General features: G+C 37.2%; 1 protein-coding gene across 10 annotated transcripts in view; it reads right to left on the minus strand.

Annotated features, from left to right (window-relative positions):
• POC1B (POC1 centriolar protein B) overlaps positions 1 to 25,326 on the minus strand; it is a 122,134-nt gene that overhangs the window by 35,733 nt on the left and 61,075 nt on the right. For 7 of the 10 annotated variants that reach the window (XR_009208856.1, XR_009208859.1, XR_009208861.1 and 4 more), the window contains one exon: positions 20,659 to 20,739. The exons of 2 other annotated variants lie outside the window; for them this stretch is intronic. Coding sequence is in view for 3 of the 8 variants with exons in the window: in XM_058424860.1 (XP_058280843.1) it covers positions 20,659 to 20,739 (81 nt within the window). In the remaining 5 variants the exon portion in view is untranslated. Of the gene's footprint in view, positions 1 to 20,658; positions 20,740 to 21,036; positions 21,060 to 25,326 lie in introns of all 10 variants that reach the window. One more of the 10 variants, XR_009208860.1, reaches the window with a different exon arrangement.

The following is a 25,326-nucleotide window of genomic DNA, read 5'->3' on the forward strand; positions in this document are numbered from 1 at the left end:
ATCATTGTACAAGCTAAAAACCCAGGGATTACCTTTGCTAACCCACTTCTTACCCCTGCTTACATATCTCTCAAACGAATTCCACTATCTTGATTTCCACTAAGATGATCCTAATCCCAGCTACCTTCAGTTTTTGTCTGGACTACTGACTTTTTCTTTTAACTGGTTTCCATGTGTCTCTTCGGCTGGCAGGAAGCTTGTTTTCAAGCTACAAGGGGCAAAATCATGAAAAGACCTGCATGCCTGATTCCTATGATCCTCTCTAAGCTTGGCTCACATAACACCTTGCCCCACTCCATCTCTGGGCCCCAGACTTTTTTCACAGGTCCTACAGTAACACAAGCTCCCCCACAGACACAGCCTTTGTATATATTCTGTCCTCTGCCTAGAACATTCCAGTTCTCCCAACCCTTTCACTTCAACTCCTATTGAGGCTTTAGATCAGCACTTCTCAAACTTTAATGCACACAGATATCACCTGGAGATCTTATTAAAATGCAGGGTCTGATTTGGTAGGTCTGGGGTGGGATCTGTGAATCTGAATTTCTACTAAACTCTTAGGTGATGCTCAAGCAAACTGTCCATGAATCATATTTTGAGTAACAAAGTTTTATTTTATTTTATTTATTTATTTTTTGAGACAGAGTCTCACTCTATTGCCCAGGCTGGAGTGAAGTGGCATGATCTTGGCTCACTGCAACTCCACCTCTTGGGTTCAAGTGATTCTCCTGCCTCAGCGTCCTGAGTAGCTGGATTACATGCATACACAACCATGCCTGGCTAATTTTTTTGTATTTTTAGTAGAGATGGGGTTTTGCCATTTGGCCAGCCTGGTCTTGAGCTCCTGACCTCAGGTGATCCACCTGCCTCAGCCTTGCAAAGTGCTGGGATTACAGGTGTAAGCCACCGTGCCCGGCCTTGAGTAGCAAGGTTTTAGATCTCAGCTCAAATACCTTTTCCAGGAAAACTCTCTCTGATCCCACACATTACTGCCTTCAATTCATACTTTCACTGTACTAACATTCATACTTTCAGTTTTTGCTTACCATTATAACCCACACGCATCCCCCATCCCCAGCTCCTACCTAGTGTCTGTCACGTTCATTTTTGTGAAATGAATGAACAATGTCCACTGAACGTGACTTAAGCTGAGTCATTTCCCTTCATGATGCTAACACCACAAGATGCACTACCCTAAATTCAGTTCCCACAGAAATCCAGCTCATCTTTGGTTAGCATACTGAAAAATTTTCTGTTTCTGCCACTCATTTGGGGTCTGCAGAGATATGGACAGAAGAGTAATTGATTCCACATGCACTGGGCTTTCTACTCTAACAAGCTAGTTGGCCCCAGTCTCCACGTATGTACCAGTACACCAAATTCTCTTATGCCAGGTACATAAAAGGCTGAGGAAAACAGGGAAATCATAGTTACCATGGTCAGATCCAAATATCCCACCTTGGTGTGAGGAATGGCTTGGGGAAGGATGAAGGCAGGAAGAAAAGAGACAAATTTTTAGTACATTCTCATTTTTTTCCCATTAAGAAAAAACAGCTTAAATTCTCTTAAAATTCATTTCTCCTTACACTTAGGAAAAACATTTTCAGCCTGACCAATATGGACAAACCCCATCTCTACTAAAAATACAAAATTAGAGGAGAGTAGGTTCCAAGATGGCCAAATAGGAACAGCTCCAGTCTACAGCTCCCAGCGTGAGTGACACAGAAGATGGGTGACTTCTGCATTTCCAATTGAGGTACCAGGTTCATTTCACTGGGGCTTGTTGGACAGTGGGTGCAGCCCATGGAGCATGAGCCAAAGCAAGGCAGGGCATCGCCTCACCCAGGCGATGGGGTTGGGGAATTCCCTTTCCTAGCCAAGGGAAGCCACGATAGGTGGTACCTGGAAAATCAGGACACTCCCACCCCAATACTGTGCTTTTCCAATGGTCTTAGCAAACGGCACACCAGGAGATTATATCCTGCACCTGGCTCAGAGGGTCTCACGCCCATGGAGCCTTGATCACTGCTAGCATAGCAGTCTGAGCTCGAACTGCAAGGCAGCAGTGAGGCTGGGGGAGGAGCGTCTGCCATTGCTGAGGCTTGAGTAGATAAACAAAGCAGCCAGGAAGCTCGAACAGGGTGGAGCCCACCACAGCTCAAGGAGGCCTGCCTGCCTCTGTAGACTCCACCTCTCGGGGCAGGACATAGCTGAACAAAAGGCAGCAGAAACTTCTGCAGACTTAAACGTCCCTGTCTGACAGCTTTGAAGAGAGTAGTGGTTTTCCCAGCACAGAGTTTGAGATCTGAGAACAGACAGACTGCCTCCTCAAGTGGGTCCCTGACCCCCGAGTAGCCTAACTGGGAGGTACCTCCCAGTAGGGGCTGACTGACACCTCATATGGCCGGGTGCCCCTCTGAGACGAAGCTTCCAGAGGAAGGATCAGGGAGCAACATTTGCCGTTCTGCAAAATTTGCTGTTCTGCAATATTTGCTGTTCTGCAGCCTCCGCTGGTGATACCCAGGCAAACAGGGTCTGGAGTGGACCTCCAGCAAACTCCAACAGACCTGCAGCTGAGGGTCCTGACTGTTAGAAGGAAACCTAACAAACAAAGGACATCCACACCAAAACCCCATGTGTACGTCACCATCATCAAAGACCAAAGGTAGATAAAACCACAAAGATGGGGAGAAACCAGAGCAGAAAAGCTGAAAATTCTAAAAATCAGAGCGACTCTTCTCCTCCAAAGGAACGCAGCTCCTCACCAGCAATGGAACAAAGCTGGATGGAGAATGACTTTGATGAGTTGAGAGAAGAAGGCTTCAGACGATCAGTAATAACAGACTTCTCTGAGCTAAAGAAAGATGTTCAAACCCATAGCAAAGAAGCTAAAAACCTTGAAAAAAGATTAGACAAATGGCTAACTAGAATAAACAGCGTTTATGACCTGATAGAGCTGAAAACTGTGGCAGGAGAACCATGTGACACATGCACAAGCTTCAGTAGCCGATTTGATCAAGTGGAAGAAAGGGTATTAGTGATGAAGATCAAATGAATGAAATGAAGCGAGAAGTTTAGAGAAAAAAGAGTAAAAAGAAATGAACACAGCCTCCAGGAAATATGGGACTACGTGAAAAGACCAAATCTACGTCTGATTGGTGTACCTGAAAGTGATGGGGAGAATGGAACAAAGTTAGAAAATACTCTTCAGGATATTATCCAGGAGAACTTCCCCAACCTAGCAAGGCAGGCCAACATTCAAATTCAGGAAATACAGAGAATGCCACAAAGATACTCCTCAAGAAGAACAATTCCAAGACACATAATTGTCAGATTCACCAAAGTTGAAATGAAGGAAAAAATGTTAAGGGCAGCCAGAGAGAAAGGTCAGGTTACCCACAAAGGGAAGCCCATCAGACTAACAGCGGATCTCTCAGCAGAAACTCTACAAGCCAGAAGAGAGTGGGGACGAATATTCAACATTCTTAAAGAAAAGAATTTTCAACCCAGAATTTCATATCCAGCCAAACTAGGCTTCATAAGTGAAGGAGAAATAAAATCCTTTACAGACAAGCAATGCTGAGAGATTTTGTCACCACCAGGCCTGCCTTACAAGAGCTCCTGAAGGAAGCACTAAACATGGAGAGGAACAACTGGTATCAGCCACTGCAAAAACATGCCAAATTGTAAAGACCATTGATGCTAGGAAGGAACTGCATCAACTAACGAGCAAAATAACCAACTAACATCATAATGACAAGATCAATTCACACATAACAATATTAACCTTAAATGTAAATGGGCTAAATGCCCCAATTAAAAGACACAGACTGGCAAATTGGATAAAGAGTCAAGACCCATCAGTGTGCTGTATTCAGGAGACCCATCTCATGTGCAGAGACACAATAGGCTCAAAATAAAGAGATAGAGGAAGATCTACCAAGAAAATGAAAAACAAAAAAAAGCAGGGGTTGCAACCTTAGTCTCTGATAAAACAGACTTTAAACCAACAAAGATCAAAAGAGACAAAGAAGGCCATTACATAATGGTAAAGGGATCAATTCAATAAGAAGAGCTAACTATCCTAAATATATATGCACCCAATACAGGAGAACCCAGATTCATAAAGCAAGTCTTTAGAGACCTACAAAGAGACTTAGACTCCTACACAATAATAATGGGAGACTTTAACACCCCACTGTCAACATTAGACAGTTCAACAAGACAGAAAGTTAACAAGGATATCCAGGAATTGAACTCAGCTCTGCACCAAGTGGACCTAATGGACATCTATATAGAACTCTCCACCCCAAATCAACAGAATATACATTCTTCTCAGCACCACATCGCACTTATTCCAAAATTGACCACATAGTTGGAAGTAAAGCACTCCTCAGCAAATGTAAAAGAACATAAATTATAACAAACTGTCTCTCAGACCACAGTGCAATCAAACTAGAACTAAGGATTAAGAAACTCATTCAAAACCGCTCAACTACATGGAAACTGCACAACCTGCTCCTGAATGACTACTGGGTACATAATGAAATGAAGGCAGAAATAAAGATGTTCTTTGAAACCAATGAGAACAAAGACACAACATACTAGAATCTCTGGGACACATTCAAAGCAGTGTGTAGAGGGAAATTTATAGCACTAAATGCCCAGAAGAGAAAGCAGGAAAGATCTAAAATTGACACCCTAACATCACAATTAAAGGAACTAGAAAAGCAAGAGCAAACACATTCAAAAGCTAGCAGAAGGCAAGAAATAACTAAGATCAGAGCAGAACTGAAGGAGATAGACACACAAAAAACCCTTCAAAAAAATCAATGAATCCAGGAGCTGGTTTTTTGAAAAGATCAACAAAATTGATAGACCACTAGCAAGACTAATAAAGAAGAAAAGAGAGAAGAATCAAATAGATGCAATAAAAATGATAAAGGGGATATCACCACCGATCCCACAGAAATACAAACTACCATCAGAGAATAACATAAACACCTCTATGCAAAGAAACTAGAAAATATAGAAGAAATGGATAAATTCCTCGACACATACACCCTCCCAAGACTAAACCAGGAAGAAGTTGAACCCCTGAATAGACCAATAACAGGCTCTGAAACTGAGGCAATAATTAAGAGCCTACCAACCAAAAAAAGTCCAGGACCAGAAGGGTTTCACAGCCAAATTCTACCAGAGGTACAAAGAGGAGCTGGTACCATTCCTTCTGAAACTATTCCAATCAATAGAAAAAGATGGAATCCTCCCTAACTCATTTTATGAGGCCAGCATCATCCTGATACCAAATCCTGGCAGAGACACAACAAAAAAAGAAAATTTTAGACCAATATCCCTGATGAACATCGATGCAAAAATCTTCAATAAAATACTGGCAAACCGAATCCAGCAATGCATCAAAAAGCTTATCCACCACGATCAAGTTGGCTTCATCCCTGGGATGGAAGGCTGGTTCAACATATGCAAATCAATAAATGTAATCCAGCATATAAACAGAACCAAAGACAAAAACCAAACAATTATCTCAATAGATGCAGAAAAGGCCTTCAACAAAATTCAACAGCCCTTCCTGCTAAAAACTCTCAATAAATTAGGTATTGATGGGACATATCTCAAAATAATAAAAGCTATTTATGACAAACCCACAGCCAATATCATACTGAATGGGCAAAAACTGGAAGCATTCCCTTTGAAAACTGGCACAAGACAGGGATGCCCTCTCTCACCACTCCTATTCAACATAGTGTTGGAAGTTCCGGCCAGGGCAATCAGGCAGGAGAAAGAAATAAAGGGTATTCAATTAGGAAAAGAGGAAGTCAAATTGTCCCTGTTTGCAAATGACATGATTGTATACTTAGAAAACCCCATCGTCTCAGCCCAAAATCTCCTTAAGCTGATAAGCAACTTCAGCAAAGTCTCAGGATACAAAATCAATGTGCAAAAATCACAAGCATTCCTATATACCAATAACAGACAAACAAAGAGCCAAATCATGAGTGAATTCCCATTCACAATTGCTTCAAAGAGAATAAAATACCTAGGAATCCAACTTACAAGGGATGCGAAGGACTTCTTCAAGGAGAACTACAAACCACTGCTCAACGAAACAAAAGAGGACACAAACAAATGGAAGAACATTCCATGCTCACGGATAGGAAGAATCAATATTGTGAAAATGGCCCAAGGTAATTTATAGATTCAATGCCATACCCATCAATCTACCAATGACTTTCTTCACAGAATTGGAAAAAACTACTTTAAAGTTCATATGGAACCAAAAAAGAGCTCACATTGCCAAGACAATCTTAAGCCAAAAGAACAAAGCTGGAGGCATCAGGCTACCTGACTTCAAACTATACTACAAGGGTACAGTAACCAAAACAGCATGGTACTGGTACCAAAACGAAGATATACACCAATGGAACAGAACAGAGCCCTCAGAAATACTACCACACATCTACAACCATCTGATCTTTGACAAACCTGACAAAAATAAGCAATGGGGAAACGATTCCCTATTTAATAAATGGTGCTGGGAAAACTGGCTAGCCATATGTAGAAAGCTGAAACTGGATCCCTTCCTTACACCTTATACAAAAATTAATTCAAGATGGATTAAAGACTTACATGTTAGACCTAAAACCATAAAAACCCTAGAAGAAAACCTAGGCAACACCAGTCAGGACATAGGCATGGGCAAGGACTTCTTGTCTAAAACACCAAAAGCAATGGCAACAAAAGCCAAAATAGACAAATGGGATCTAATTAAACTAAAAAGCTTCTGCACAGCAAAAGAAACTACCATCAGAGTGAACAGGCAAGCTACAGAATGGGAGAAAATTTTTACAATCTACCCATCTGACAATGGGCTAATATCCAGAATCTACAAAGAACTTAAACAAATTTACAAGAAAAAAACAAACAACCCAATCAAAAAGTGGGCAAAGGATATGAACAGACACTTCTCAAAGAAGACATTTATGCAGCCAACAGACACATGAAAAAATGCTCATCATCACTGGTCGTCAGAGAAATGGAAATCAAAACCACAATGAGATACCATCTCACATCAGTTAGAATGGTGATCATTAAAAAGTCAGGAAACAACAGGTGCTGGAGAGGATATGAAGAAATAGGAATGCTTTTACACTGTTGGTGGGACTGTAAACTAGTTCAACCATTGTGGAAGACAGTGTGGCAATTCCTCAGGGATCTAAAACTAGAAATACCATTTGACCCAGCTATCTCATTACTGGGTATATACCTGAAGGATTATAAATCATGCTGCTATAAAGACATATGCACATGTATGTTTATTGTGGCACTACTCACAATAGCAAAGACTTGGAACCAACCCAAATGTCCATCAATGATAGACTGGATTAAGAAAACGTGGCATATATACACCATGGAATACTATGCAGCCATAAAAAAGGATGAGTTCATGTCCTTTGTAGGGACATGGATGAAGGTGGAAACCATCATTCTCAGCAAACTATCGCAAGGACAGAAAACCAAATACCACATGCTCTCACTCATAGGTGAGAACAGAACAATGAGAATACTTGGACACAGGGTGGGGAACATCACACACCGGGGCTTGTCATGGGGTGGGGGAGTGGGGAAGGATAGCATTAGGAGATATACCTAATGTAAATGACGAGTTAATGGGTGCACCACACCAACATGGCACATGTATACATATGTAACAAACATAAAGTGTAATTTAAAAAAAAAAAAGAAAAACATTTTGACTAAAAACCTATAGGAAAGATTATATAAATTAATTGCTGGATGAAACAGCTAGAACATGTGCATGAAATAGGTTGTTGTAGGGAAACATAATGGAAGATCTCAATTGCAAAAAAACATATGACAGGCAGAAGCAATGCCACTGTTGCCGGGAGAACTGCCTGGAAAGGGTGCCAAGGCAAAAAGTAAAAATAAACAAAACACATTCACAAACATACTCATAGTTTGGGATATAAACTCCGTGACTGTCATTTTCCTTGATGAATAAATACATAAAAATAGTCATAGCACTTTGTAGGATAAATGAATAGATCTTAACACAACTAAATATTAATAATAAAATGTCTTAGAGAAAACTGCTGCTGTCTAAATCAAAAGTTTTCAATACATTTAAGGTGAGCAAGTTTATTTTAAAATCAAAATTATTTTTCTCAATTGTAACTATTTGGTAAACTTATCAATATACTCAATTTAAAAAATGGTAACTTAAAAAAATAATAATATGACATGTTTGAAGTTTCTCATGTGATCTTTTGATACACAGTGCCCAAAATGTAAGACAGTCATATGTTTACTATATATATATAATTCACGGAACATTGAAATATGTAAGTGATTTCTAGAAAAGGAAAGAACAAAGTAATTTCTAAAATAGTGTACATATCTTGAATTTTTTCAGTAATTTTACTGTGTACAGAACTGTACAAAAAGTACACAAAATTTTCTAAAAGTACAAATCTGAGAGAGCATATTTCTTAGTCAAATTCTTCAAATTTCAACTGATTTTCCAAAGCATACAATTGTTTTTGCTTCAGCTTAATGATGCATTTCCAGTTCTATTTAAAATAAGGAATTATTTTAAATGTTTATCATCTTGAAACTTTATTAAATTGCTATCCCCAGAATACATAGTTCTGAATTAAGAATAATATTTACTCAGCATGGTACTTTACCTGATGCTAGATGTCATTTAAAACAAATTTATTTTATATATTATCAACCTTTGAGAAGGGACCAAGTAGGGCACAAATTCATTTTACTGAACCTGAAGCTTCAAGCAGAAGTGTCCAAGTAAATAGCAAAATTCCTTTGAAAGTTCCACCTATGGGGACAAGGTGTTAATACTGTTACACATAAAACTCTATGATATAATCAGTCCAAGAGAGGCAAACTGAGTCTGAAGAGCCCTGAACAGGGAGCGACTGGATCTCCTGGAACTATAGATAATGCATGACCTGAGGAACATTAATAGTGAGAGACAGAGAGAAACTGGAAGACATGGCCTGGATTCTGCACACAGCCACACAGTTTGTATCATGGACTTGGGCTTTCTTTTGAGCCTTGCCCCCAAGACTTCCAACCCAACTAACTGATGATATTTACCAGGAAAGCATAGCTGTATTTAAAAATAAAAGTCAGGATGGGCATGGTGGTTCATGCCTGTAATCTCAGTACTTTGGGAGGCTGAAGCTGGAGGATGGCTTGAACCCAGGAGTTCAAGACAAACCTGGACAACATGGCGAGACCTCGTCTCCATTTTAAAAAACAACAAAACAAACAAAACCCAACCAGCCAACCAAACAACAGCAACAAAAGGCCAATTTAAAATAGGATTCACTTTATAAAAATCACCCTAACCAAATTTGATAAAAACTGATATTCTCATCTATTCCAAAATAAAATAATAGCTGCACACACCAGAACAGCAATAACACCATCAAAGGAAATTTCTGCATACACAGTTCCTACTGCTGAGAATATCCTTTCTCAATAGACAGACAAAAACTGAAAATTAGTGACAGGGCAGAAGTGAGAACCTGGGGAGAGCAATCAGTGAATAGTAACAAAGCCCTGCCAAGGGAGGTAAAGCCATTACATCATTATGAAAGAGATTTAAAGATATGACAGATCAAATAATTATTCATATCAGGAAGCTATATCCACACAATTAGGCTTGAACAACCTATGATGAGCACACCATATGGCACACCTTCTGGATAAACAGTAAGAGGCAAGTGTGTCTTAAACACAATTCTTCCTGATGAGCATTCTAACATTAAGTTAAGGACTTGTGTGTGCTGAAATCTGGTGTGTGCCAAGGATTTACGTACTTGGCAAGTAGGAATAGGCAATGCTTAAATTCCCAAAGTAGCCTTCACAACCAATTACTTACAAACATTGGTTGACTCGAGGGCCTATTTCTCCACCTGCTCCCAAACTGGAGGTCCTCAGTACTTTCCGTTTTTTTCCCCACAACCAGAGATATGCATCAGGTCTCCTTGGCTACTATATTATGGTGAAAAAACATTTACTTAAGTTAAATCATACTGACCACAAGGAAGCTAAAACCAGGATTCAAAGTGGCAAGGCATCTGGTCTGTGTGTCTAAACATCTGGAAGGCAGGTTGGTGCTGGTGTTCAGTCTGTCCTCTGAGGTTAGTTCAATCGGAGCCTTGCTTGCCCCCATCATTTCCTTGCTGTGTGTCTTTGAGGAAGTTACCTAACACCTTTAAGGCTAATTTGTGGAATGCAAGAATCTACATGCATGCTTAGTAATGAGGTAAAATGTTTAGTAGTATGTGAAAAATGGTGGCTATTTTTATGGGAACCACAGGCATGTAAATGAGAATGCTCCTAAATTGATTTACTGAAACACTGAGGTAACACATTTGTAAATTAGTTACATTTAACCATTCCACATGTATATATACTTTAAAACATCATGTTATACATAAGAAATACATACAATTTTATCTGTCAATTAAACAATAAATAAATGAAAGAAAAAAGGGGAAAAAATTCCCTGAACATAATACTACATTCCTAGACAAGCAACTCAAATTGGCAAGTTGGCAATTCTCAAATTATTTTATAAATCTAGTGCAATGGCAATCAACATTCCAATGGGATGGCTTTTTGAAACAGACAGAATAATTTTAAAATTCATATGGATAAGCAATAGGCAAGAACATCCAGGAAAATTTTGAAGGAAAAAACTGTCCATTATATAAAATTTTAAAGAAATATTCTAAATCTACAATAATTAAAAAGATATGATAATGGATCAAGAACAAATAGATCAAGAACAGAGCAATAAGACAGAAGAGAAAGTTTCCAAAGAGACACAGTTCATATGAATTTAATGTTTAAAGAAGGTTATTCAAATCAGTGAAACAACACAAATTGAGGGTACTTTGTTAATTATAAATCTGTACCTCATAACTAAATTAATACATATGGATTTAAAGGTTTTATCGTTAAAAATAAAACCTCAAGAAGAGTAGCTAAGATGTTTGGGGGCTGATGAGGGAATTTCTTTGCATAGAATCCAAACAACGACAAAAAATAGTTTTAAAAAAGGTAATGCAGCTAAACCTATCAAAAATCAGAAACTAAATTCAAGGAGAAATGAGAAAAAAGGAAAACATATTTGTAGCACATGGCAAGAGGTAAATCTTTTTTTTTTTTTTTTAAATTTTTTTTTTTTTGAGATGGAGTCTTGCACTGTTGCCTGGGCTGGAGTGCAGTGGCACGATCTTGGCTCACTGCAACCTATGCCTCTAGGGTTCAAGCGATTCTCCTGCCTTAGTTTCTCGAGTAGCTGGGATTACAGGCAGCCACCACCATGCCCAGCTAACTTTTATATTTTTAGTAGAGACAGGGTTTCACCCTGTTGGCCAGGCTGGTCTCAAACTCCTGATCTTGTGATTTGCCTGCCTCGGCCTCCCAAAGTGTTGGGATTACAGGTGTGAGCCACAGTGCCCTGCCCGAGGTCAATCTTCTTAATTAAAATTACCTAAGGATCCATTTTAAAATGAACAATAGGAAAATGGGCAAAGCACACAAATACGCAATCTTCAGAAATACAAATAAACAGCAATCATGAACACGTCAAAACTCACAAGTCACTAAAAAAATGAAATAAACTTGATAACATCTTTTGCTTATTAAGCTGTTTTAAGGCTTTTAACATTTTAAATAATTAAAAATAAATAGAAAACCTTTAAAGGTTTTTGTCATGTTGATGTTATTACAAACAATGTTGGAATACGCATCCTTGAATAGAAATCTTTTTATGTATATCTTATTATTTCTTTAGGATGATTTATTGTGTATCACTCAGGGTTCAGCAGAGAAACAGAAAGTACAGCCGTTATTTTAACAGAGAGAATTTAATATAGGGAACTGGTTAAACAGATTTCTAAGTCTGTAAATGCTAAAAGGGAGCTCTGAGGTAAGCAAGGATATTAAATGTATGAAACTAGCTCCCTAGAGTTGGGGAACAAAGGCAAGAGATTGGATTATTAGAAACTAGACACTCAAGAGGTCCCTTGCTGAGAGCTGAGATGGTTTGTTCACAAGGAGGAAAGAGGAATGTTCATTAAAAAGACATTCTGAAAAGGAAAAGGAAATGCCTGGCATTCCTTCTCCATCTCCCCTTCAACTTAAAACAAACAACTCTATGTGCTTCAGAAAAATAATCCAAATAGACACATAAAAAGTATGAGAATGTGGCCACCATAAATACTAAGGCCCACCAAAATTCTGTAGTGATTTGGAAAGTAGGTTAAAAAGTACATATGATATAAAATATGAGCTTTGTAGTGGCCATTATTATCCTGAGTAAAAGAAAAACAAAATACTCTAGCAATTAACACAAAAAATAGAAAATCAAATTATACTAAGAAAAATCTTCCATTGTAAAAGTCAACTGAAGTCAATTTGACATTTAAGTGATGAGTTGGTTGGTTGGTTGGTTGGCTGGCTGAAAGCAACAGAATTTTATTTATGTTTCAGGATATATGATTGTGTGGCCTGAAAATCTCAGAAAGTAAAAGCAAAGAAATTGAAAGACACGGAAAGAACTAGGCCGGGACCAGCACTGGGCCTTAATAACCAGTTCACTGAGATGGTGAGGTTCTAAATCTTTAGAAGCCCTAATATATTTTACACAGTTTGACAGTATAAAGCAGGAAGAACTGACTGAAAAATAAGTGTTAGCAGACTTGCTGACTACTTTCACCAAATAATTAACTGTCAAGTGGCAAAATAAAGGAGCAAAGCCAATAGCTTTACTATCTATGCAGCACCAAATAACTAAAAACCAGATGGGTATAGAAGTACAGAACAGTTGAAAGCTAAGTTCACTATTTTCCGTGAAACTCTGACAGCCCCACAAATGGCATTTAGCTCCGTAGTAAACCATCCTCTAGGTCAGCAGGAAGCTCCTTATGGGCTGACAGTCCAGGAGACAAGCACTTTTCAGGGAGCTACCGTAGTAATTTCCTGTGTGAAAAGCTCACTGCTGTTCTTGCATTCCTCAGGGTGCATTTCTTCTCATCTCAGAGGATGTTTCTCTTCCACAGGAAGAGGAAGGAACCAGTTGTTACTGGATGCGTGGGCTGAGAGCTGTCGGGCATTTTCAGCATGCCTTGGTCTCAGCTGTGGGAACTGGGGATGCATCTTAGATTCCCAGGCCCGGGACAGTCGGTATTACTGCAGTAGTCTGGGGCGTCACAGTTTAGAAATACAGTATCTCAGGAAGTTGGAAGGCAGAAATAATACCTGGAACACCTCCAGTTCCCAGAAACGTGCTAATTTTCTAAAGGAAATTCTAAAAAGTATTTATTGGGCTCCCAAATAGCATGATTTATAAATCCTTTTGTAAAGTTTCCTTTTTTTTTTCTGTCTTCACATTTTGTATGGCAAAGTTCAAGTCCTAAATCACATTTGTCAATAGGAGTAAGGACAAGTTTCACTGCATAAGTATTCTTTAACTAGGACTATTTTAAAAAACTTTAAGAGTATCAAATTGTTGGTAAATTCATTAATATGTTTTCTTTCCCTGTGACTTTGAAACTTAAAGAGAAAAAAGGTCAAATTAGCATATTTGTCAGTATATCTTAGAAAAATTGGGACTTAGTGATTATTACTATTTTATTAAAAAGCATATTTTATTTGGGGGGGGGAAAAGAAGCCTCTGGCTTTCACTGTTAATCTTTTATTACAGTGATACTGTTAGTCAACTTTACAGCTATACAGATTATCTATCTTAAAAAAATAAGCCATGTTCCTTTAACAAACTAAAACACTTTAGCATTTTAGTTGTTTTATTTATTTTTTTACAATCCCAAAGCAATTTTTTTAAAAGGTCAGCCATCACATTCACAACTGTTAGCAGTTTTTATAACATATGGGTCATGATGTACTTCAAAAGCAAGGATCCAACTAATTTACAAATAGTCTCTTTCCAGTCTCTAATATTTTCTCTCCTATCTCTATTTTAAACATTGTATCTGAAAAAATATAAATGTGTTTTCTATTTCTAAATGGCAAGAGATCTTTGAAAATGTTGTGTTTTTCCTCATTTACTTGTTAGTTATCATGTATGTTCTGTTTTTTAAATGTCTTTGACAATTTAATTACGTCACTTAATTTCGAAGGGGAATGTTTTTAAATTGTTTATCAAACCTTATAAAAATTCCTCTTTTACTCCAATTAAGCATCTTAGGGCTTAACATTTAACTTTTTGAGTTACCGGATAAAAAATTACTGTATCCACTTGACATACTTACTATCATTTGCAGTTAAGATAAAAAGTCTCTTAACTCTTAAAAGGAAGATAAATTGAGGGAGGCACCAGCTAGGGAGTCCAGAGACCTGGATCCTATAAATGCCTAAGTTCATTTCCTTTCATACCCTTAGAGCAGGGACAGGAGAAACATACCGCAGAGCCACTAAACCAGCACTTAAAGATACCATACAAATGTCTGTTTCCTAATGCTTAGGAAGCAGCCACAAAGTTATAGATAAATACACCTCATTTCAGAAGTCATATGCCCTAAACTGACAAATCAAATGCCACCATATAAACTGCTGCAAAGCTTAAAAACTTTACATTGCATACAACCATTTTACACTTTCAAAGTTGTAAGTTTTAGTTTTAAGACATTGAAGTTCACATACACTGTGTTCTTTTAGTCTTTCCAAATCTTTGCTTATATAAGCAGTTAGGAACTGAAATAACTCTGAACTAGTTACGCAATGTTGTCTAGTAACCAGGATGAACTGTTGCCACAACATTCATGGAAATATTCTCTCTGTATCTGCAAGTTTATTCTTTGTGTGTCCATATATTTTGTCAGTATGTTAATATTTTTCAGATAGTATATACCATATGACAATCTCCATGAAAGTGTATAAACCTTTTTCTTCCTAAAAATAGGCTGATGCAAAAAAACTTTCTGAAAGAGAATCCAATGCACTTTGCTAAAAAATAAAAATCTAAATGACATTTAGGAAAAAGTGTGCTTCCTAAAATCATGGAAATGGCAGAGTATCTCTTGAACTGATTCAGCCGATCACTTTTCTGATCCTAGAACAGAATACAGGAAAACCACGATTCTTTTTCACTCATCAGCCCCTCTGCCAAAATGATGCAGAGCCAGGAGATATTCTCAGCTATCCTGAGATTACTCAAGGCTACATCTTACTGTCCCTGGGGAAAGGAGATAGGGAATCCCACAGCTGACATTCACTCTGTCAGGAAATCCTCTTGGCTCTGCCTTCAAAATACACCCAGAATCTGATCGCTTATCACCACCTCCTCTGCTACCTCCCTGGGTCAAGCCAGTATTGCCTCCCGTCTGAGTATTTCATTAGCTTCCTAATTGGGCTCCTTGTCCACCCCCTTCAACATCCCCAGCCTGTTCTCTTACAGCAGGCAGAGTGAACCTGTTAAGACACAAGTCACATCATGTCCCTCCTCTGCAGGAAACCCCCCAGTGGCTCCTATGTCACCTGCAATCTGGCCTTCTATCTATCACTGCTCCCACTCTCCTGGAGAGCCCTTCCCAGATAGCCATGACTTGCTCCCTTCACTACTTCAGCTCTTTACTCAAATGCCACCCCTGTCACGCGACTCTTGTCCTGGCCATACTAGCTAAAATGGCAGCCCTCTACCTATCTTTTCCTCTCTGCCTTCAGTGCCTTTTTCACCTTTGCGTTCCCTATACTATATACAGTTTATTTTTTAGATCTGTGAATTGCCTCTCTCTGACTGAAATGTAGAATGTAGGCTTCTCTGGAGCAAGTATTTTTGTTTCTTCACATTCTCTAAAGCCAAGAATAGTGAGTTAATAAATACTTATTCAGAGACATGTATGTGTGAGTAGGCATCCTTTCTGGATCCCACCACATCTGCTATCAGTTGATTTAGGCAACTTAAAGATTCTAAACTAGACTGATGCATTTTTGTTACCATGGTTCATATGTGTTTGATTTCTTCTGAAGCAACTACTTATACCTTGCTTTCCCTCCAGGCACGGTGGCTCATGCCTATAATCTCAGCACTTTGGGAGGCCGAGGTGGGTGGATCACTTGAGGTCAGGAGTTCGAGACCAGCTTGGCCAACATGGTGAAACCCTGTCTCTACTAAAAAATACAAAAATTAGCTGGGCGTGATGGTAGGAGCCTGTAATCTGAGCTACTCAGGAAGCTGAGGCAGGAGAATCACTTGAACCCAGGATGTGGAGGTTGCAGTGAGCCGAGATAGTGCCACTGCACTTCAGCCTGGGTGACAGAGTGAGAGACCTTGTCTCAAAAAAAAAAAAAAAAAAAAAAGAAAAGAAAAAAGAACTCGTCAAAGGTTTTCTTCTAGAGAAGTCCTCTAGCTTACTCCAGCCCATTAATGATCTCTTCTGAATACTGCCCAATAACAATCTTTCATTGACATTTATGTATACTTGACATCTAATGTTCTGAAACCAACACTGATTTCTTCTTACTCAGTTACTTCTGTCTGGCTAGGCTGTTTGTTTCTTGAGGTCAGGCAGCCAGCTTGGTATCTCCCTCAACATCTCATGTAATGCCTTCATGTAGGACATCTTTAACTATTTTGACTGATGGAACATCAAAAGACTATAGACCCTTGGATTTTTTTCTATAACATAACTGCATGTTTATTGCAAATTAATTTGACTTGAAAGAAATAATATACCTACTTCTAAAGAAAGGCATACACATATTCTGCATTATGTTCATATTATGCACAGTTGCCAGGATGAAGATGAGAACACCGTGTCAACTCTCTGAGAAGAGTCCAGTATTTTGATAATCAAAGGAACAACAGCAAGATTACCAATTTCATTTTGTTCATTTATAAGACAAACAATAAAACTAATACATCAGAATTTAAGAATTTTCCTAAAGATTAAAAAAAAGTAATAACCCTAGAGTCTTTTAAGATAAATTTTATTTACAGTTAGCTTAACTTTTTTTGTTGTTGTTGTTGAGACAGAGTCTCCCTCTGTCTCCCAGGCTGGAGTGCAGTAGCACAATTTCGGCTCACTGCAACCTCCACCTCCTGGGTTCAAACAGTTCTCCTGCCTCAGCCTCCCAAGTAGCTGGAATTATAGGCGCACACCACCATGCCTGGCTAATTTTTGTAGTTTTAGTAGAGGAGGGGTTTTGTCACGTTGGACAGGCTAGTCCGGAACCCCTGACCTCAGGTGATCCACCCGCCTTGGCCTTCCAAAGTGCTAGGATTACAGGTGTGAGCCACTGTGCCCAGGCAGTTTAAAACTCTTTATATTAGGATACAGGAAACAAATTCTTATCTTGTTTGTCTTTTTAGAAGAGAGGAGTGGGACATCCCATGTAGCCACACCACATGTCGATGCTAATGATAAATGCCCTACCATAATTTTGATGATAGAATCCTGGTCTAGTTCTAACTACAAAATGAAAACATTAAAAGCCTCAAATGGAATCTTGAACTAAATAATCTGTAAAAAATTAGTATATAAGTGACAATATAAAAAGAATAAAGAGTAAGGAATTTGAGAACAATATTTTAAAACTATGTTTATATGGCCACCAGTATATTCCTTTACAGAAACTTTTTTTTAACAATAAAGCTTTAAAAATAGAGATTAGTAACAGCTTATTTTGATCCACAATATTGTATCAAATTTCCTGCTTGGCATTAGAGACACAAGTGCAAGCCACAAAGATACCACCTGTTAAAGACTGTATGCCACAATTTCTTCTCTGTAGTGAGAAGACATCAGAGCACAGACATCAGTACACTTGGGTCTACAAATCTTCCTGAATATAATATTAAATCAAGTGAAAGTAGAAATAGAGGCCAACTATTTCTTACACCATAACAAACTTTTATGCTACTAAGAAATTTAACAAATTAAGGTTTAAAGAGACATCTTTTTTATGTCCTATCTTGATGAAATGAATTTTTAAGGAAATGTGCAGTCTACAAAAACCAAACAAATCAACCCTCAAAAGAAACAGTAACTACAATAATAATAACAAAAATTACCTTTAAACACTACTTTTTTTGGCTTCCAGTATTTCTCCAGGTTTTAAAATTACAATCACATGCAAGGTACACACAAAAATATTGAATGCAATTGTGCTTCATGCCAAAGCAGAAATAAATCCCCTTTACAATTATGTCTGATTTGTTGTGCAGAAGCAAAAGAGAAACCGTCAATGTAGGAAGGAGACTATAATTAAGGCTTATTTACCACTATATTAATGGAAAGGTGAATAGTTGAAAAAGTAATTTTATTTTAGTTTTCTAACCAATTATCTATCATTGAACTAAAAGAAAGAGATACACATTGAAATTTAAAGAAAAGCCCTTTGGAGATATTCTTTTAAAAAGTCTAACTGCTTTATGAGCATCTATGTCTTCAGAATGCACTATTAAAATAAAGTCCTTATACCTTGCTTGGCAGCAAGCAGCGATGTCCCAGATTATAATCTATCTAGATAGGAGTTTATTAGCATAATCTCAAACCAATTCATAGCAAACAAGATTTTGTTTTCCTGTGTTTTTTTGTTTGTTTGTTTGCTGGATTTTTATATACTAGTGGAGTCTTCCTTTTAATGCATATATATTGGGTGAAACCATGTGAAGTCATTGATATTAGACTGTTTTTGCCTACAAAATGACAATTTCATATAATTCAACCTAATATTATCCTTTGTGGATAATTTTACTCTTCCATTTTATTATTGTTTTGTAGCACAGCTATTAAATGTCATATGTTTATTATACAGAATTGTCTTCTCAATGTCCCACATACCCCATATATTCCTCGAGTTATGGTCCTGTATTATAGATGTATACTACAATAGACTCATATGATCTACAATAGGTATGTACAATCTATACTACAAGGGACATCCTGCTGTCCCTTGCTAGGAGGCAGTTATGCCCACCTCAATAGCACTGTCTGTCAAAACTGTCTGGATTCCTCACATAATGAGGCTTTGCAAAACTTGAAGGGTACTGGCAGGGACAGTGAGTCTGAAAAGGTGGACCAAAGATTTTTAATGATCTATGATATTTTCTAGGCCAGGAATGTGCAATTTTAGTCTACTGACTACCTCACAAGGAGGCAGCACATCTCATAAACCTCCTATCTTTTTGCTCCTTCTCGCTACAGGAGGAAAACCTAACTCATCAGATTTTGTAAATTTCTACAACATGCATTTGGAGTAATTCATTGAACATAAATGTGTTGAACACTTACTATAAGCTAAGTACTGTGGCAAGTTGTAGACATCCCATTAATTTTTAATTTCTTAAATTATTAATGCAGCAATGCTGCTAGAGTTATAAACATGAATACTGTAAGAAACAAGAACACAGATCGGTTTGAAGTCCTAGCGGTCACCAGTGATTCTTGGAATTCCCTTTAACAATCAGCTCATTGGTTACCCTCACTTGGTGTTTGTCACTGAAACTCCTAATGAGAGATCTAGGAGTCTTTTCTGCTATGGGATTAACACCGAAAGGACCTTTGAATAATTAGAATGCTTTCTGATACAAGATAGACTCAAAATGGACTAGTCCTCTGTAGAATTCCTCTACAATAAATACTATTCTTGAGATCTATTAGAGAATTTATAATGTCATAATGTCAGGGTTTTATTTTGGCTACAAATTAAAAATGTACCCAAAATATTTAACTAAACTGACATCATAGCAGCAGTGTCGTCAAAGACCGTGCTGTTCTTCCCATTTGTTCTTACGATTAGTTTTGCACTGACTAGAGGATCAACTGTGGCAGTGATTTGCCTTGGAAAGAATAAGCAGAGTCCTAAATGGAAAGGCTAAAATTCTTAATCTTTGAAGATTTTGAAAACACTGAATAAATAAATTTTATATATGTAATTTCTATAAACAAAATTGTAAGTATTAGAAATATTTCTTAATTTATGGATAATCCATCAAAAGAGATTAACAAAGGGCAGTGCTGTTTTTCTTACAGCTTCTAATGAGAAGACTAGAAGTAAGTTTAGCACCTCCAAAGGACGAATAACACAATAGGGGATCTGCTCTGCAACAGCATGTGAAATGTCACCTGGGTGGCATCTTAATACATGAGACAGTGGGTATGGATTAGACTGAACTCAGGGACCTCAAAGTAAAAGCTTTCCTGGGAAGGAGAACATCACACACCGGGGCCTGTTGTGCGGTGGGGGGAGGGGGGAGGGATAGCATTAGGAGATATACCTAATGTTAAATGACGAGTTAATGGGTGTAGCACACCAACATGGCACATGTATACATATGTAACTAACCTGCACGTTGTGCACACATACCCTAAAACTTAAGGTATAATAATTAAAAAAAAAAAAAAAAAAAAAAAGAAAGCTTTCCTGGAAATTGGTGCTGCTCCCCCTTGTGGTAAACTATTTAGATGCATTGTAAATATGACTATAAAGTTTTTCCTATACTAAAATGTTAGGCTACATAGGCCACGTTTTATCTCCTCCCCCAACATTTTTTAAAGGAAAATGGATTATGCCAAATGATTAAATGCCACTTAAGTGTCCAAAAAAACCCCAACTTACTGTGGTAGAATCAAAAGAAAGGATATCCACAACAGGGGGAGTAGAGATCTGCAAATCGATTACCTCAAGCTTTGGATTAATCTGTGTATATACATAAAAAAAAATTATGAGATTTTCATACCATAAGAAACTAAATGCTATTTGTAAAAACCTGGAGGGCATTTTCTAATATATTCTAAAATTAAAATATATTGGTATATTCATTACTATGGATAAAAAAAATTTTAAGCAAAATGTTAGCCTACCAATTCTATCAACGTATAAGAAAAGATCATTTTGACAAGGTTGACTTTACCCCAGAAATAAAAGGTTTTCACTTTAGAAAATCAATGTAATTTATCTAAAAAGGAATATTAAAAATAAAATAAAATGACCCACCTCAAAAGATGAAGAAAAAAATCCTAGCCAGTTCAGTAAGAAAAGGAAATAACAGGTATTAAGATAACAATTAGAAAGAAATAATATTCTCATTCATATATAATGTTATCTAGAATCTATTGCTAAATCATTAGAATAGTCAGAGTTTAATAAGATTGTTAGTCCCAAAATCAATATATGAAATCAACTGCATTTCTGCATTCTAGCACACAGTTAGAAAATGCAAAATTTTAAAGGACACCATTGACAATACCATAAAAGTTTAAAAACACATCAGAATAAACATACAAAAATGAGTAAGACCTTATGGAAAAGAATAAAACTTATGTTAACATTGAAAAAGGCTCAAATAAGTAGAAACCTGTATCATAAAGAGCTTAAAAGCAGAGTGCTGTATATATGGAAAACAAATATATTCAGAACATTCGTAATGAGAAAAGTGAAATTAAAGCAAAATACCACTTAATATCTATTAGACTGCAAAAACTAGAAAGCTCAATGATGCCAACACTGTTTGTAGCAGCATTGTTTGTAATGGCCAAAAAACTACTGGAAGTACCCTAAGTGTCTATCAACAGTAAAACAGGTTGTAAGAATTACTACAGTGACAAATTCACTGGAATGCAATACAGCAGTGAAAACAATTTATGAATGCATGAATTCAGAATTCATATGTATGAATCTCAGGACTTTAATGTTAAATTAAAAAGTAAGTTACAGAAAATATATATTCAATATAATTCCATTTATATAAAGTTCAAACTCATTCAAAATTAAACAATAATTATAGATTCAAATATATAAAGTTACAAAGAAAAGCAACGGAATGATTACCTAGAGTGGTGACTAACTTTGAGGGAGGCTATTTCAGAATTTGAAAAGACAAAAAAATTAAAAATAAAATTGAAACATTATGAATACAAAGAAGTAAACAAAGAGCAACAAAGATAGCAGAGTTTTATATCAAATGAATGGTACCAGTAAGTGTACTAAAGAACCTTAAAGAAGAAACTATTGACTGAGCGCTTATCAGGAGTGTCCAATCTTTTGCTTTCCCTGGGCCACATTGAAAGAATTGTCCTGGGCCACACATAAAATACACTAACATTAATGATAGCTGATGAGCTAAAAAAAAAAATTGCAAACATATCTCATAATGTTTTAAGACAGTTTACGAATTTGTTTTGGGCTGGATTCAAAGCCAGCATGTGACCCATGGGCTGGACAAGCTCGGCTTAGATAGTGCGAAAGGCTTCCTATGGAGGAAACATGGCATATGATGGCTCTTTAATAAAAGATCTAGAAAACAAAAACAGAGGGAGATGGGTAAAAGAGCATTCTTCATGGCATAGTGGAAGAATGCTGACATACTTTCACACAGGGGTAGAAAGAAGAAGGTCGTCAAGGGTCAAATTGTGAAGGGTGAAGGAATTTGGGAAGGCACAGAAAGTTGGAAGCTAAAATGTGCTGAATTGAAAGTAATCTGACAGACACATAAAGTATCATGAATACATTAGGGACGGCACTGAGGACACTACAGCATTAATCCAGGTCTGTAGTGATGAAGGCTTGGCCAGTGATAAGAGGAGTGGAATAATTTTTAAAGCACTTACCATGCTTGATGAGTATGGCTGTAGTTTTAGAAATAGTAAACGTATTTTATAATTATCCACCCAATGTGTTAAAGGGGAGGTATAACTGCTATGCTATAGTAAAGAAGGAATAAAGCTGTGCCTGGTGAGGATGAGGGGCAATCAGCTCAGCTAGCCAAAACCGTTGTCTCTTCCTGGCTGTCCCATAAAGCAGAAATCAAACACAGCCTCCTGCCATTAACTATAAGTCCAGAGTTGAGGCAAAGAACAGAAATGTGAGAGTGACTTGTTTTCCTTTTAATCTTAAGACTCGCTGTCCAGAGACCGCTTGCATACGTTTTATTCTCTTTTATCTACTGCCACCTAGTGTAGCCAGAAAATTATTTACCTATGAAAATACAATCTAGTTGCACCATCTGAAATTGAAACTGCTCAAGAAATCTAAATCACATAGAGTCAGCACCTGTCATTAAAAAAAATCCTTGACCTACAAGTTGGGAAACAAGTCCTGATGTAATTAACAGTATTTAACTGCATAAGTTGCTGCCACATAAGTTAAATAGAGCTGGAAGTTCTTACTAAGTAACATTTATAGTCCTCTCCAAAGAAAATACGCTGAGGGGGTGATATGGTTAAATTCGTTGCTAGCTAACTCTCAGGAACACTAACAGTACCTTGTGCTCCTGATATTTATTAAAGGGAAGAATATGTTAATAATTAGAGTTGCCTTGAAATGAAGTGGGCTGCCTATGAGAGGCCAAGTTCTCCATGGCTGGACAAGGGTATATAACTGGGACTAATGAATGAGGTAAAGGTTAGCCTGTATGACCTCAAAGGTACCATCCCACATCCCCCATTGAGGTTCTCTGTGTCCATGATACTGAGGAGCCCATGAACATAAAACCTCTACTAATAAATTCCATAAGGCTTCACTAGACTAGAAGCTTCTAAAGGGCAAGGAGTATGCCCATCTTGTTCACTGCTGCATACTCTAAAGCTAGTACAACATCCAGCACACAGATACTTTAATATCTGTTAACAGGATAAAATGTAATTTTGTTTATATTGAAGCATTACATCAAAGTGGTTAAAAACACAGAATGGGACCGGAGTGCCTGGGTTGAAATTCTAGTGCTGCCACTTACTAACTTTAAGATTTAACTAACATAGACCTCAATTTCTCATGGGATAATAGTGGTACTTATTTCACCGAGATTTTTGGAATATTAATTTAATTTGTATAAAACAGAACAGTCTTGTAAAGTATTAGATTTTATCATCATGTAATGAACATTTACTGAGGCCTGAAACAGTATAAACATATACCACAGTTAGAAGTAGAATACAAAATGGATAGACAAGTGGTCATTTTAAAAAATCATAAATGGTGATGTTTTCAACCTTATTAGAAGATTGAGATAAAAACCCAATCTCAGACTTAAAGACTTAAATTGATCACTTGTACGTTTCAACAATGAATCATGGTCAGACTATCACAAAATATTATTATATAAATATTTGGTTAAGGTAAAGGACATTTTCCTTCCTGCTAAATATCATACAGAATTTCATATGCAATTTATATGTTAAGGTAATCTAAAATGGCCATAACAAACTGAAAGCCATCAGAACATTATTTTATTAAAAAATATGTTTAACCAATTATAATCCCTGCTTACAATATTCTACAATTCTCCTAGAATAACTATTTTGATGCTTTACTGTCATTAAGACCTCTCGCCATCCCTTAGAACGGCTTTACTGTCTTCTCATCAAAATATGTAAGAAAGAAGGGGACTGCTCCGGAGAAAAATATCACACACACACACTGAAGGAAAGTCTGGTTTTGTCTAGGGGCAGGACAATGCAATCCAACTCATGACAGTCTGAAGAAGTCAGCATGAACTAGTGATGTGCTATAGCACAATGCGGGTAGGGTCAAGATACCTTGTGTAAAAACTGGGCTTCTTTCCCACCAAAAAAGAGAGAGAAAGGTGCTGTTCTCATGTTTTTAATTAAGATGGAGTGCCTAGGCCAGGAGTACTATGAAGGATCTATAGTTAGATAAGTAGGAGGAACCCGGGAGAGGGCTATTTCACATAGAGAGAATTTGATATTTCATGCCTTCTTTCGTGTGGCCTCCTTCTCTCATTTATTTTAAAAGTAATCTGGCTATCACCCCCTCTATCCATGTAGGAATTAGTAATTTATATATTTAGTCAGCTGGTACCCAAGATCTAAGACTCTGCGGGATTCCCCACCTTCAAACAAGTGAAGCGCTTAAGGCTAGCAAAGGGGTGGCTTTTGCAAAAGGCCAAACTATTTTACTCAGCAGATTGAGATTATGCAATTCAGATGAGTCTCATAGAAAACATAATACAAATCATAGAAATGCTATCTCGTTTCAAACTCAGAAATAAAACACTCATGGTCACTGCAAACAGAGAAAGAAAAATTAATCAGTTCACTTAGATACCATTTATTCTACATATTTTAATAAGATCTGTTTATTTTCCTTAAATCCTAATACTGACCTCAAAAAAAGATTTCTAAGTTTTAAAACATTTCCCAAGTAACTGTATGTAAATTTGTCTAAAGCTTTGAAAAAAACTTAATCTACTGAATTTAGTATTTCAAAGTAAAGTTTACTAATCATAAATGAACACAGTACAACTTTTATTCTGACTATTCCATTCTA

Source organism: Hylobates moloch, unplaced genomic scaffold (assembly GCF_009828535.3).
Source record: "Hylobates moloch isolate HMO894 unplaced genomic scaffold, HMol_V3 SCAFFOLD_12, whole genome shotgun sequence".
Lineage (NCBI taxonomy): Eukaryota > Metazoa > Chordata > Mammalia > Primates > Hylobatidae > Hylobates > Hylobates moloch.